This window comes from Setaria viridis, chromosome 1 (assembly GCF_005286985.2).
Source record: "Setaria viridis chromosome 1, Setaria_viridis_v4.0, whole genome shotgun sequence".
Taxonomy (NCBI): domain Eukaryota; kingdom Viridiplantae; phylum Streptophyta; class Magnoliopsida; order Poales; family Poaceae; genus Setaria; species Setaria viridis.
In genome coordinates this window covers 14,367,369-14,383,407 of record NC_048263.2, presented here as the reverse complement: position 1 = coordinate 14,383,407, position 16,039 = coordinate 14,367,369, and the positions used below count along the sequence as shown (strand labels likewise).

At 47.4% G+C, this 16,039-nt stretch overlaps 1 protein-coding gene across 1 annotated transcript; it reads left to right on the top strand.

Annotated features, from left to right (window-relative positions):
* The first annotated feature begins 13,467 nt into the window (after window positions 1–13,467).
* LOC117862880 (uncharacterized) lies at window positions 13,468–15,466 on the top strand. The gene is made up of 2 exons (XM_034746432.2): window positions 13,468–14,636; window positions 14,732–15,466. Exons 1-2 carry the CDS (start codon window positions 13,652–13,654, stop codon window positions 15,043–15,045), a joined length of 1,299 nt encoding a protein of 432 aa, XP_034602323.1. The 5' UTR covers window positions 13,468–13,651; the 3' UTR covers window positions 15,046–15,466.
* The last annotated feature ends 573 nt before the right edge of the window (window positions 15,467–16,039 follow it).

Here is a 16,039-nt window from a genome sequence, read left to right as displayed (position 1 = left end):
AACAGCATTAGTTTATGAATCTTAAAAATTGGTCTAGGTATCAGCTCATCTCCTTTATTTCTACTGGCAATATTTTCAATACCTTCAACATAAACCTCAACGTATTCCCTTCCAAGCATGGTTTCTCCGATCTCTCATTTGGCACCAGTGGTCATTAACTTTGCTTTAGCCATAACTCTTCCTTTGTTTCTTAGTGAATAAGATAAACTGGATCCGAACTCTACAATTTTGCATACCGATTTTGACCGGTTCATTCTTTTTTTTTGGGGGGGGTTCTTTAACTCTTCGAGTCCTCTAGAATAGGAAGAATTTATATTAATCAAAACATAGCATTGCTCAAGCAAGTTCACTCATTATAAACAATATTGCAATAAAAGACATACCATGTTGCTAAGTATAGGATCAGGTGAAAAATTTGTGTCTGCATTACCATTATTCATGAATAGAACTCTGAATATGTGCCTCCTACAGCCTGTAGCTTAGTTTACATCAGAGTTAACAAAAAAAAATACTACACAGCAGCTGTAGCAGTCACTAAAGCAGGTGCACAACCTTGCACCTAGCGAGCCAGCCAACCAAACAAGAGGTGTTGTGCTGTGCACATGAAAACAACAGCCTATTCTTTTTATAAAGTAGGTATACAGATAAGTGTGGGAGGTTGTCTACTTTATTATGCTAGTCAACCAGTATGCTTTGAATAACACAAGCATACCTTGGTAATTATTTGCTCACTAGGTAAATATGTATGGCCAGTGCATGCTGCAATGTGTCATCAACCATATTATATAAGACATTTTTTTGAAGGGCAAACATTGGGTGAGTTCCCCACAGTACTTCAATTTTATATTAATCAAAGCGGGAAGAAAACTATACAAAGGAGGCAGAATACTTACATAGGGGTGAAAAGGGAGATCTGGGAGTTAAATCATTTATAGACTCTAGCCATTGTACTAAAACCGGTCTACTCTCCTCCCTAACACGCACTAGATATTATGAAGGTGTTTTAGGAGGAGTGCATTATGCACCTCCAGATTGATCACTGTCAATCCTCCTTTATTTTCTTGGTTTCAAGACCATTGGCCAAGCAGCTAAATATTATTATTGTACCTATGTGCATTAGAAATAAAGTATGCACTCTATTACATGCACATCATTTGTTGGAGAGTGCACATTACTAATTGAGTGTTCAAGGCTGTTATTAGTATCACTTTCTGTTCCCATAAGACCGTCCTTCAAAAAAACTAAACAATTCGAAGAGGGATGGGTTACTAAGTGCTGGCCAAACGTGACTTGGCCACCATTGCTATACCTTTATTATCCTTTGCTTGGGCATATGACATCTGGGCCAACCATGTGTTGCCATCCATGCCCATCTTTCTCTTATCCCTCCAACCAAACAACATGCTGGGACCATTCCATCCTTCAAACCAAACATCTAGTGGGATCAAAAGAGGCTTGACCCTTCCCGTCCCACTTTAACTCCCAACCATACACACCCTTTGTGTCCTAGTTTAGGTGAAGGCTCAACTCCTCATTCCGCGTCTCCCCTGGCCCACCAGGCTCAAGTGTCATCCAACGTTGAGTATGTTTGAGTATGTGACAGACAACCTAGTTTTGCCCATCGGTAACCAATGTTGTGTTGGAAGTAATGGACCAAGTCCATTTAATTTTCAGAATTTTAAATAAATTTCAAAGACCATTTGGATACAAGGAAATGGTGAAAATAGTGCAAACCTTTAGTCCCACATTAGTGGTAGAGGTGAAGCATGACTAACATAAATATGGAGGTTGTCTCCACTCCACCAAGCTATGTGTCTGAGAGAGAAGAAAAGCCCACATTTGTGCACTGACCTTGCCTCGCGAAGGCGAAAGGCACGCGGCACGTGTGTGAATAGTCTACCTAAAGCCTCATTCCCTCCCATGCAGGGGCGTAGCTTCCTTTTGCAGTTTTAATTTTTAGTTACTTGGCATTTAAGTCCACCTATACCATCTAATTTTGTTCACCACGAACTCATCCGCCATCGAGCTTGTTCACCCGAACAACATCAAGCAAGGACGGAGGTGGAGACCTGCACTGCTGCACACGATTGCGGCTAGGACAAGGAGCAGGTGGAGGTGACGGTGGTGGGGAGACAAAGGATGAGTGTGTTGGCACTGGATTTTGGTCAGCAAAATCTTATAGAAGATGACAAGTCTAATTGGAGGAGGTCAGCCGATGAAGCTGATGGAGCCGATAGGGTTGCAGTATGTGTTGGTAGAGTTCTAGTGCAAAGATGGGCTTCGTTTGATTGGTCAGCAAGAAAAGAATATTTAAAGAAGGGAAGGTTAGCTTCAAAAAGGAAGGGCCAGCACGTGTAGGCAAAAGTGATTAGAATATAGAAGGCATGGATTTTGATCTATTTTGCATACCACACGTGGGAGAAGTCCAGATTAAATCACAAATATGGATTGGTCTTTGCACGGATGGGTCGGAGGAAGCTTTATTGGGAAGGACTCTACGTAAGGGAAAATTAGAGTTCATATATCTTAATATTTCCTTTTATTTAGATATTTATTGTTAGGCAAGTCATTATCGTAGCTAGTCAAGAGTCATTAGTCTAGGATATAAATATGTATCCCCTGGCCATTATAGAAGATTTATCTCTTGATCAATACACAAACACATTTATCTTTTTCGGCCTAGTGCCACCCTTAAGAGTAGGAGTAACATAGTTTCTCAATGAGTTTCTTCTAGCAAGTGGGGCTGCATCGACTTCGATCTCCGGCAAGCTCTAAGATCCGTCTCTACCGGTGACTTCTTCGACGAACATTGCTGCATCACATCAATCTTTGGTTCGTCTGCAAGCGTCACCATTACCAGGTGTTCTAGGCTTTAATTACCGGGCGCATCGCTGTGATTTCGTCTAAATTCACCTACCAATTATCGATTCTCATCATATCTTGTAAGGACCTCCTGTTACATGTGGTAGAACCAAAGTTATCTTGCCTTGATTAAGATCTATCGGCTAGGTTATCTTCTAGATCTGTTACATTGCTTTAATTGTCATATTATTAAGAGATCAATAGAGCATGCTTCAATAGCCAGTAATTTGCTAGTTCTTGGATCCTTAACGTCAAAACACTACCATTGAGAGTTGATACATCGGCTGGGTATCATCTATATCTCTCAGAACGAAGCGTGATGACGTCATTGAGCCGATAGTTATGCATACGAGGCCTTGCTGCCGCAAGCTAGTATGTTAAATTAGTGGGCTGAAGTTAATGTCCTCTCAGCTGTGTTGCCTTGTCTAAGTTCTATACACGTCTTATGACATTAATTAGATCTGCTAGCTTAATAAGCTTGTAAATGGTAGGCAAGAAGTTTTGTTGTTGTGCTCTAGTCTTTTATATTAATAGGTTGTGGTTAATGCCCTCTCTGCCATGTTGCCTTGTTTAAGTTCAATACATGTCTCATGACATTAATCAAGATCTGTTAGTTTTGACATGTGCATGGTGAGCAAAGGCTCTATTAATAGCTGCTGTTATTAATTCTTGCATCAACCATCGGTCGTCGGCTCATTACACTTCAATACTATCATCTAGCCGACAGGCCGTCATACATCTTATTTGACCAAGTGTTGTATGGACTTAGCATCGTGATTCTATTAACTGGCCGATACAACATCGTCACATACCTTATTAGTTGAATGGTCAAACTGGCACGCCCCAAACCTCAAGAAGCTTAGGACCTACACTGGAGTTAAGCAAATCTCCCAGGCCTTCGTGTGCGACGCGCGAGGGATCGCCGGCCGATTTTTTGCATCAACGGAGTGGGAGGGCATGTCAGCATTGTATCTGGTTTCAAAGACGGCGAGCGTGTGCTACACGTCCGGTGGCTGCGTGGTAACAGCAGATTGGCGGACCAAGGCCAAAAAAAATGGAGGTCTAAAGAAATTACATACTCCCTCCATCCCAAATTACTATTCATTTTGATTTTTTTCAGGTACATAGATGCACCTAGATGTATACCATGTAATTAAAAAGCCAAAACGAATAGTAATTTCGGAAGGAGGGAGTAAATATCAAAGGAGAAAAATACATGAGCTTCTATTAAGTTGGAATCAGCCTCGGTCCTAGCCAGTTCCTCGGACCGCGCCCTCTCTCTTGCTGCTCCCGTTGTGTAGAGTCCGCCGCTGGAAGATGCACCACCAGGTACATCGAGGTGAGCCAATTGGATGTGATTGGAAGAGGCGAGGGAGAGGGAGCGTGGGGAGCTGCACACTGTGATTGCTCGCGCGCCTCTCTTGTTTGTGTCTTTGCTCAAAGCAATGGTCGTGAACTCGTGGTGTACAACGCTTGATCGACAAAATGATTCAAACATCAACCGCTGTGCATTTTGCTTCTAATTCTTTTCATCAAATATGCGGAATGACTATGATGATTTTGTTTTTTTTCATAGGACAATATAATGATTTCGTAAGAATGGTAAGTGTCTTTAGAGCTGAGAATTAATGACTTATGCAGCCTTGAGACAGAGAGAGTGAGTTCAACTTCAAGAATATGGGAGGTGATAGAATTTAAGTTCACCGTAACAAAGAAGAGGAGACCATATCTAAAAAAGTTAAACAAAACGCAATCTTTACAAAGCTAATTAAGCAAAGCTATCTGGCGCACCAAATAAACACCAGTGAATCGCATTGCACAAGAGAGAATTGTGCTGGCCTTGGTTAGGTTCAAGCCTGGATGTGGCTTTAGTACCGGTCGGTAACCTCCCTTTAGTACCGGTTGTACAGGCAATTTAGTACTAGAGGGGGGCTAACAGGTACTAAAGGGTATTAAAAAAATTTAAAAAAATGAAATGCCCCGCTGGCCCCGCACCCCTGCCACCCTCCGCACCCGTGCCGCCCCACCGTCGCCGCCGCCGCTCCCACCGTCGTTGCCACGCGCCGATGGCCACCGCTCGCCGTCGCCCAAAGCCACTCCCGTCGTCGCCGCTGCACCCCAATGACTACCGCCGCCGCGCCTCGCCCCGCCGCCGCTCCTCGCCTCAGGCACGAGGTGAGGGGCGAGCAGAGGGGGGAGGAGAGGGGAGGCTAGGGAGGGAGGGAGGAGGCCGGTGGAGGAGGGAGAGAGTGAGGGAGGTGGAGGAGCTGAGGGAGAGAGGGGGCCGGGTGAGCTGAGGGAGGCGGAGGAGCTGAGGGGGAGAGAGAGAGGGCGGATGGATAAGGAGGGAGGCGAAGGAGCTGAGGGAGAGAGAGGGCAGATGGATAAGGAGGGAGGCGGAGGAGCTGAGGGCCAGAGGGAGCGGCGGAGGAAACTATTAAGGCCAGCTTTTGCGCGCCTCGAGGGAACCCTTTAGTATCCTTTAGTACCGGGTGGAGCCGGTCACGGGGGCCTCCTCGGGGACTATCCATTAGGCCCGGTACTAATGCTCACATTAGTACCAGGCCAAAAAGTGACCAGTACTAAGCCTCGGGACGAGAGGTCCATGGTGGAAAATTGACCTTTAGTCCCGGTTTGAGAGGCTCAAATCTCTCTAAAAGCCATCCGGGATAAAGCAATCAAGACGAAAGGGGGGAGTCTTTAGTCCCGGGACAAAAAAATTTCAAAAAAAAATAAAAAAAGCCCCCACACCCCGCACGCGCCTCGGCCGCGCCGCCGCCGCCACTATGCCGCCACCACCACGCCGCGGCCACCACCACGCCCGCCGCCACCACCACGTCGCCTGCAACCATCGCGCTGCCACCACCACGCCGCCACCGCCACGCCCACTGCCACCACACCGCCCGCTCAGCCTGCCGCCACTACCACCACCACCTGTGCAAAAAAAAAAGAAAAAAAGAGGGAGAGGGAGGGAGATGGGGGGAGAGGGGGGGAGAGCACATACCAAGCACGCCCGCTGCCCCATCACCGCCAGACGCCGCTCCTCCGCGCGCCACTGCGCTGCCCTGCACCTCGCCCCGCTGCCACTCCTCACTGCCAGCGAGGGGTGAGCAGAGGGGAAGGGGAAGGGCAGCAAGGAGGGGGCGGCGGCAGGAGGGAGGGGAGGGGGCGGCGGTAGAAGGGACGGGCTAGCAGCGGTGCAAGGAGAGGATGGAGGCAGAGAGGAGGAAAGAGGGAGGAAGAGAAGGAGAGAGGCAGGCCGCTCCAAGAGAGAGAAAGGAGGTGGAGGGGGGCGCGGGACGAGAAGGACCCTTTAGTCCCTTTCCAACCGGGACTAAAGAGGGACCCTTTAGTCATGGGGGTCTTTAGTCTCGGTTGGTGTTTCCAACCGGGAGGAAAAGGCCCCTTATGACCACTGAACCTTTAATCACAGGTCAAATATTAACCGGAACAAAAGGGGATGGATGGAAGGTCAGTTCCCTACTAGTGGTCCATTCCCCTGTAGTGGCTAGTCCTAGACCAAAACAACCAATCAACCATGCATAGAGGCCTGCCTATGACTATCGAAGACACATTAGAGCAATGCTGCTTGAACGTACGGTTGGAGATGTAGCAGCTAGCTAGTGAATTTGAATACAACGGTGGCAACATGGACGAATGTGGATACAATATCTTAAGAAACTCCCTGACCTCTGTATGGCAGAATGAAATTGGAGGCTGAAGATGATTGTTCACTGAGTTTGTGTTCTGATCACAAATATACATAGATGACAGAACACCTCAATAGATAAACATAGTAGCAACGCACCATATGTTCTACGTTCTTGGTAGTCACGGGCTACTTGCTTACTGAAGGTCCAGCATCGCCATTATGTTTCTTATTCTCCTGGGTACAGGTACCGTTCATGATGGGGGCATAAAGTTGAGCCCTCTCAAACCTCAGCTTGTCCAACTTTTCCTTAATCGTCAGCAGTCCTGTTGTGCCGACATTTCTCTGCGCAGCTTGCTCGAGCTTCTTGATTTTGTTGTCAATCGAAATGATCTGGAGAGCAACAACCAAATGAGCGGCACTGGAATACATATACATCAATTATATTACATTTACCTAAATATGCAAACGTTTCCAACTAATGTGTAAGCGTAACACACCTTGCGACCTGGCCAGCGGTTCGTGTTGTTCTTGCGGCAGAGCCGCTTGAGAGATGTGGATGAGATATTCAACTTTTTGGCAGCATCTTTCTTGCTCATGTGCAAGCATTTAAGTATATCTTCCATGGCCACATCGGAGTTTCTTTTGCGTTCCTTTTCTAGCAAACTATAGTCTGCAGCACTGGCACTGGACACTCCATCTTGAACAGCAATTTGACAAGATTCCAGTATTGCAGGACTAAGCCCAGCCCCAGGCCAATTAGCAGCGTCAAACAAAATGTCATCAGCATTGATGTTTTCTTCTGCCCGCGTGGCCGGTTGGGCACCTTCAGGAGCAAATTGAGGTCCTACTGCTTCAGCTGCTCATGCAATAACGTTATCATTACAAGTTCAGAATTCCATGATCAGGTGTGTGCCTAAATTAGTAACTGTTTACTGCCACATGTGCATTATTTAAACAGATGAGTAATTGTTTATAGCATTCTTACTTGGAGCAGTAGGTGAGGAGAATATCTTTCTCAGCATATCCATCTCGAGCTCTCTGTGTGCGTCGTCATTATTTGCGGGCATGCTAATATTCGTGCAAACCGCTGCGGAGAATGTAGAACAAGAGTCCTTCAACTGCCCACTAGTGTCGTTCTTAAGCATTTCCACTCTGTTGTCGATGAAGTTCTGCACCCACTCGTGCGTGCGCTGGCGGAGACTGTAAAAAGAAATTCATGAGGGAGTTGGCATGGGCATCTCTCCTGTGTGTGTGTGTGTGTGTGTGTGTGTGTGTGTGTGTGTGTGTGTGTGTGTGTGTGTGTGTGTGTGTGTGTGTGTGTGTGTGTGTGTGTGTGTGTGTGTGTGTTGCACACTTTTTCTGCAGCATTCTGAGTCGATCACTTACTCAAAATACACCTTCTCGTTCAATATGGTTTCTCCATTGGCATCGATGTAGGTGCGATCAAAAATCGCGTGTTGGAATGTTCCAAGCTCCACGACATGCACATCAAAATGTAGCTTGTGGTTCGCTGCACAAGTGAATTCATTTCCGTTCCGAAAAAATGCACAAGAAATATTCAAGGTAAACTTTACTTAGTAGCAGCCAGGCAGTAGATTATTTGCAAATTACGAGTAAATTGAGTGTGCTATTATAGGGTAATGTGTTTACCACCCTCATGTAGCATCTCCCGGACCGATCGGCAGTTGGAGCAGTCCAGTTCGCCAAGAACGAAGGGCACAAAGTTCATGTCCTCGACGCGGGGCACGGTGTGCTCAGCGATCGCGCTGCCCATATTAGTGTGGCCGGCGTCGTCCTCAATGCTCCTGATGAAAGCTTCAAACTCGTCTTCGTCCCCGTCATCATCCATGAACTGATCACCATGCAGTGACATGGCTCCTAGGTTCGAAAGGACGATGTCGTCGTCGAACAAAGTCTCGAACGAGGGCATGGGATCATTACTGGCCATCACTGACGGTACTGGATCGTCAGGGAAGCCGTAAGCCTGCGGCGGTTGCTCATCCATAACCAGCGCCTGGTTGTTCTCGACGTCGTCGGTGGTCTGCGCCGGGAAGCCGAACGCCAGATCCGGGTTCGGCGGCGGCGGTAGCCTCTCTAGCGCCATGTCCATCTGAACGGCCGGCACATCCTGCGGCGCCACGATGACATGCGATGCCACGTCCGTGGCCAGCGCCTGGTGGTTCTCGATGTCGGTGGTCGGCGCCGGGAAGCCGAACGCCGGGTCCGGGTTCAGCGACGGTGTCTGCAGGGCCATGCCCATCTGAACGGCCGCCGGCGCATCCTGTGGCGCCCCGACGTGCGATGCCACGGGCACATCGGAAGGCTCCGCGAGAAGGTGAGACTCGGGCGGCAGTACTATCTGCAGGAAGCGGATGACGTCGCCGTCGGAGTCGTACGCCTCGTCGGACATGGCAGCGGTAACTGCCGGGATCGGAGTAGTGTGATGGCTACGCAGAGGTTGCGAGGACTGGCCGGAGAAGCGTCTGTATTTGTGCACTGGCGGCGTCGCGGCGAAGGTGTGGTACTGCGCACTGCGCGAAGGGATGGCGGTTGGAGTTACGCGTGCGCGCGACCGGACGCGACGGTTGAGGCAGGAGGCGGCTGTGGTTTTGCCTTCCTGCCTGTGTTTTCTGTCAGCACGTGTTGGTTCCTGGGGGAAGGCAGTAATATCGTTCGAGCTGTGACGGCCCGCATAAATAGATGAATATAGCTTAATACTCCCTCCATTCCAAATTATAGATCGTTTTAGTTTTTTCCGGTGCATAGTTTTTGCTATGTATCTAGATATATACTACGTCTAAATACATGACAACACCTATAAACTTAGAAAAGTCAAAACTACTTCCAATTTGAAATGAAGTGAGTACTTTTATTAAGCCGTCTACTTCCACTCCGTACTAAAAAAACATAGATGCTTGCGGGTTGTAACATCACTAGTTTTTGTTCTAAAAATATTTGAAAAAGAACGCTCAAGCACCTCGCATGCACAAAGTTAAATTGCTTACCATCTCACATGAACAATCTAATAGCAATGTCATTTTCTTTCTTTGTGCCTTGTTATCCGAAAGTTTAGATAAGGGGTAGATAACTGCTCAGATTTAGACATTTAAAGGACTTCGAGTGACAAGGTTTTTAGCTATAAAGTTGTAGTCCAAAGTGATGTTTCTTTCATCTGATTTTGTATGAATGTTCTATGAATTTCGAATCTCTCACTGCAATTGTGAAATATACACACCTGATCAAAAAAAAATGATTAACGTATTGCATATGAAATGTATGAAAAAATTGTGATACTACACCTGATCATCTCTACGGATATATTTAGACTATAATATATGTTGTTTTTAAGTTGGTTCATGCCTAAAGCATGAACGCATAGCCTTTGTTCGTAATTTATGTGGAACGTGAAAAATTAAAAATATTCATGCACGGATGAAAAAAATCCTATATAAGAATTGTTGTTTTTCACAACATCTGCAACTTTATTTTAGTTGAACTTCTATATTTGTAGTCATTCTTATGTCTAAATAATCATCTAAAACTTTGGCAAACAAGGGAGAAAGGGGAACATCACACCGTTGTCATAAACGAAGCATGGGTCAAAAATATTTGTTTACTTTTTAGGTCATGTTTAGTTACCCCTAACTCCCAACTTTGACACTATGCAAAAAGAAGATTCCCCATTACATCAAACTTGCGGTACATGCATGGAGTACTAAATGTAGATGAAATTAAAAACTAATTGCACAGTTTTGTTGTACTTTGCGAGACGAATCTTTTGAGCCTAATTAGTCAATATTTGGACAATAATTCACAAATACAAACGAAACGCTATAGTATGCTACAGTGCTGGAACAGGAATTTTGCATCTCCCAAATTGGCCAACTAAACAAGACCTTAGTGTTTAAGTTCTAATTTTTCCACAACTAATACATCTATATTTTTTGCCACTAGTACATCAATTTTGCCACAAGTGTCTATTTTTTTCAAAAAGTATTTGTATTATCTGTTCGTGGCTAGAAGTGACAGTTAAAGTCAATTTTGTAGTTTAGCTCCGAAACCGTTGTGATGCTGATTTTCACGAACACAAGTTTACAGTTGAGTCAAAAGCTGACTATACAAATAGTTATGAACCTGAAAATAGAGCAAACATAACTCTAGTACATCTATGCCAGAACTACAACGTATGAAAAGCACGGTCATTCCATTTCATTCACTTGCAGACACATAATAATGACATTGATGTAGAACTTGAAGTGGCAAGTATGGCCGCCCTCAAGGTTTCAGCATAGATCTGCAGTAATAGAAATTCATAAATGTCTAAAGTATAGTAACTTGTGTGGAGATGATAATGCATTTTATGATGTCGAGTGGATTCTACATGATCCCAATGAATATATCGCATTAACTAATAAGGTCATGTATGAATATATCGTATTAATTAATGATTATAGTGCAAACTACATGTCACATTATGCTTTGTTCGCTATATGTTCAAGGATAAAAAAATCCTAAGGGCACGTACAACGCATTGACGGCTGCCGTCTTCGCATCCTACGTGTACACAGTTGAATGCGAAGAGAGAATGCTGCTATCGTCTCGTGAGACGACGGCCGCGGTCCGTTCTCCCAGAATCAATCGCTGGCTCGACGCGCGTTGTATGGTTCGTCTCGAGCCGATGATGTCTGCGACTGATCCGTTGCGGCGAGAGTGTTTTGGTGGGAAGAAATCACTGGTGGCGCCAAAAATCCGACCCCAATATGTTGTGCAGCACCATGCGGCAAAAACAGCCAGCGACGGCGGCGGCGGAGACGCGAAAGTTGCTCGATGCGGTGGCGGCACCGGAGCAGAAGGCCGCAGCCGTGAAGCTACGGCACCGGTGCGCACGAGCACTAACCTGCCTCCTGCGCTGCCCGCTTCTCGCCCGCCGCTGGCTAAGCCGCGCCGGCCGCCGAGCGTTGAGCCATGCGCTGCCCGTCGACCCTGCGCCGCGCTCGGCGGCTGCCGGCCAACGCACGAGGCCCCCACCCGTCGAGCCGCATGATCTACTGAGTCCGTCAGGACCCGGGAGAGATCGAGACGAAAGAGAGAGATCGAGATCGAGTAATCGAGAGGGGGACAGAGCTGTAAGCCAAGGAAGCACGGCCTCAAGGTCACGGGATGTATTGCAAATATCAATTATTATAAATATATATTATATTTATACTTCTATGTTAAATTCATGTGTCAATGATTAAACCCAAATTGCATTCTATCATATAAGCAATAAAATGGCTACACATATCAAATTTACACTTGATCACCATGATTTATGTGCCCATGAATGGATTAAATACTTCGCAGACAACCTAAAAGACAGATCTATGTACAGATTGTCTGTTTCACTGTCTGTATGCAACATGTCATGGTTCTGCAGACGGTAGCCATCTAAACTGTTGAACGTGCCCTAAAGGTGTGTGGATAGTTGGGCTTTGGAGTCATATAGGTAATGAAGAAGCTTGGTTATTTCAATCATGACATGAATGAGTTCTTGGGTCTCACAATGCCATGGCATTTAATTTAGGGGTTGTTTGGATACTAGGTGCTAAACTTTAGCAGTGTCACATCGGATGTTCAAATGCTAATTAGGAGGACTAAACATGAGCTAATTATAAAACTAATTGCAGAACCCTGTGCTAATTCGCGAGATGAATCTATTAAGCCTAATTAATCCATCATTAACAAATGGTTACTGTAGCACCACATTGTCAAAACATGGACTAATTAGGCTTAATAGATTCGTGTCGTGAATTAGACTCGATCTGTGCAATTAGTTTTGTAATTAGCCTATGTTTAATACTTCTAATTAGCATCCAAATATCCTATGTAACAGGTGCTAAACTTTAGCAGGAAGTATCCAAACGGGACCTTAGTTGGTACTCCATTGTGTTGGTCAAATTGTTACCACTTTCAACGCATCACTATGCCAGTGTTCCATCGTAACAGTTTGTTTTTTTTTCACACCAAGTTCACTAAAATCCATCCGTTATTGTATAACCAACACCTTCATCATGGCACAAACCTTCACGTAGGAAGAGAAAGCGGTACATCGAGAAAGCAGTACATCGATACATAGGTCATCTATTGTTTGGATACAGAACCTTGGTCGTCGTGTACCGAGAACAACAAAAATGCATTCACTTTCTCCCTTCTAAATTATAGGCTGTTTCTCTTCATTCTAAGGGGGCGTTTGGATGTCAGGAGCTAAACTTTAGACCTGTTACATCGTACGTTCGGATACTAATTAGGAGGATTAAATATGAGCTAATTACAAAACTAATAGCAGAACCCCTAGACTAAATCGCGAGACGAATCTATTAAGCCTAATTAATCCATCATTAGCGAATGGTTACTGTAGCACCACATTGTCAAATCATGGACTAATTAGGCTTAATAGATTCGTCTTGCGATTTAGCCTAGGGGTTGTGCAATTAGTTTTGTAATTAGACTATGTTTAATACTCCTAATTAGTGTCCAAACATCCGATGTGACAGGGGCTAAAATTTAGTCCCTCCCTGCCAAACACCCCCTAAATTGTTCTAAATACCCTAAATTGTTCTAAATACGTAGATCTTGCTATGTATATAGAAATAATCTATATTTAAGTGCATAAAAAATTATGCATCTAAAATTCTAAAATAACCTACCATTTGAAACTGATGGAGTGTTCTTAACGTAACCCACCTCTCATGAAAATACATTATGTATTATTAATTTATTATGTGCAGTTATAGTGACCACACCTTTACCACTGTCACCCTGTTCAGATGGTCGATGATCCCACTAGGCGATTTCAAAATTCAAACTTCAAACAAGAATATCTTCGAGCCGCAAGTTTCTCTAGGAAGAAAAAGGATATGTACTCCGTCAAAACTCGAAAGGCCTCAGGCCATCAGTCTTCCCGTGGAAGCCAATCCGTGCTGCCGATCGGTTTCCAAAGACACCAATCTTCCACCGGAAGGAGCCCAAGGCACAAAATCAAACCGCCCCCGCACTAACGTTAACCCCCACCAATCTCGCCGCCTCATCGCCTCCTCTTCTCCCCACTCCCGATCTCCCCTCGTCCCCTCCCTTCCGCAGGAGGAACTCATCGCCGCCATGTCGTGGCACCAGTACCACTCCACCTCCTCCGCGGCCTCCACCTACGGCCGCTACGTCCACTCCTACGACCCCTACTTCGACGACGACGACGACGGCGACGTCAAGCCGGCAGTGGTGGAGCACTGGCGCCGCGACCAGCAGGCCGCCTACAGCTTTCCCGGCGTGGTGGAGGAGGACGTCAAGCCTGTGAAGCCCGCGAAGCAGCCTCGGCCACCTGGCGGGGGAGGAGCGGGAGGCCGCCGCATCCACGACGGAGACGACGGGACCGCGCTCTCCTGGCCCGCGGCGGAGCAGTTCCGCTCCACGCTACGCACGCAGGAGTCCCTCGCCGGCCTCCGCGCCAGGTACGGCGTCCCCGAGGGGTTCGGCCTGATCCCCGCGGGCGCCTCCCAGTCCGCGTGCGACCCGCCGCCGCAGCCCAGGGGCCGGGGCGGAGCCGCCGCGTCCGCGGTGCCGATCTGCGTGCACGCGCAGGCGTTCGCGGCGGGGATGCGCCTACCGCTGCACCCCTTCGTCGCCGGCGCGCTCGCGCACTACGGCATCGCGCCGTCGCAGCTGGCGCCCAACGGCTGGCGCGTCCTCGTCGCCTTCGCCGTGCTCTGCCACTTCCGCGGCGCGGGGGCGCCGTCGCTGCCCGTGTTCCGCCACTTCTTCGCCCTGGCGCCGCTGCCCAAGGCCAAGGGCTGGTACTCCTTCCGCGGCAGGGAGAGCGTGCCGGCGCTCTTCACGGGGCTCCCCAACTCCACCAAGACGTGGAAGGAGGAGTTCCTGCTCGTGTCGCCGCCGCCCGGCGCGCCGTGGCGCTGCCCCGTGCGCTGGGGTGCGCCGTCCAAGGAGGCCAACAGCGACCCGGCGCTCACCGAGGCGGAGGCGGCCGTGGCGCGCCGCCTTGCGCAGGGCCACGGCGTCGTCGACCTCAAGACGTACCTGTCCGAGAGCAACCTCGTCGCCGCCAAGATCAGCCGCGTACCAGCGTGTTCCGGTACGTACTAGTCCATGTACAGGCACATTCGGGGAACAGAAATTTTGCAGTACAGATCTAGAAATGGTTGCTTGTTTTGTACGCGCACTGTGCAGGGACGGAGGCATCTCGTGTCCATCCATCGCCCCCAGCCAAGAAGAAAAAAGCGGCGGCAACGGCGTCTGCTGCTGCTAGTGGTGGACCGAGCGGAGAAGCACTTCGTTCAAAGCTTCAGGCGAAGGAGAGAGCTCTCGCGCAGGCCAAGGGCAAGATCAGTAAGCTGGAGGAGGAGCTGGGCAAGGCTAAGGCGAGGGAACTCGCCGAGGCACGGCAGGCATTGGCGTACGAGAGGAAGCTCGGGACGCAGGTGATCAAGGCTGAAGGCGGCAATGGCGCCGGGGCTTGCAAGCGTCGCCGTAGCGCCCAGTGATCCACATCGTCCGCACGCCGCAGCCCGCAGCTCCACGCGAGCCGGCGAACCGAGCGCGACAACGTTTTCCTCCTTTCGTAGCATTTCGGCATGGTCTTTTTAGTTTTTATAGGAGTCCGCTACAGGTTTCTGCGTAACCTGCATTGACGACGATGTCTGATTTCGTTGAGTCAGTGTTGCAACGAAGAAGTGATGAGTGACGAACCAGTAGCCAGTAGTACATCTGCTTGTTGAAATGTAGTACATCTGCTTGTTGAAATGTTATCTATCCGTTCTCGCATTGCTAAATGCTAGTTGAACACCTGAAATTGCTTACAATCTGCTTCTCTGGACATGCTTTGTTAGCTGATCAATCAAGTTTCGGCTTTCTACGATGATATATGTGCTGCCCATGCCTGATTGGAGTGCATGTGCCATTCTACCATTTACTCTGCTGGTGGTGTTTATTTGCAACACAATGCGCCATTCTCAAATTTGAATCTGAAATTGAACGAGGTTTTTGTTTGCGTGGTTCTTGGAATTTCAGAATTCAAGGAGCTGCTCTAATAGAGTTCGTGTAAGCTACGGGCCTGTTTGGATACCCTGTGTTAAAATTTAACACTCTCAAATAGAGTGCTAAAGTTTAACACATTAGGGTGTTTGGATGATGTGTTAAACTTTAACATCTTTGGTGGGAAATGACTCCATTGCCCCCTCATTTATAGCCGGCGGAGAGAGAGGGAGGAGAGAGAAGGGGTAACCTGGGAAAAAGTGGAGAGGAGGACCACTTTTAACACCTTTAGCAAGTTTTAACATCCTCTCCATGTGTTTATGAAAAATGGGGTGTTAAACTTTAACACCTCACTTTTAACGTAAGTGTTTGGATAGGAAATTGTTAAAAAGTGTTAAAAGCCAAAGACCTATAATGCCTCGCATGTTTACGACCACGTTACCACGTTTAGCTTACGTGTACCAAAGTAAATGAAGACAGAGAGAGTTGCCGTCGCCTGGCTAG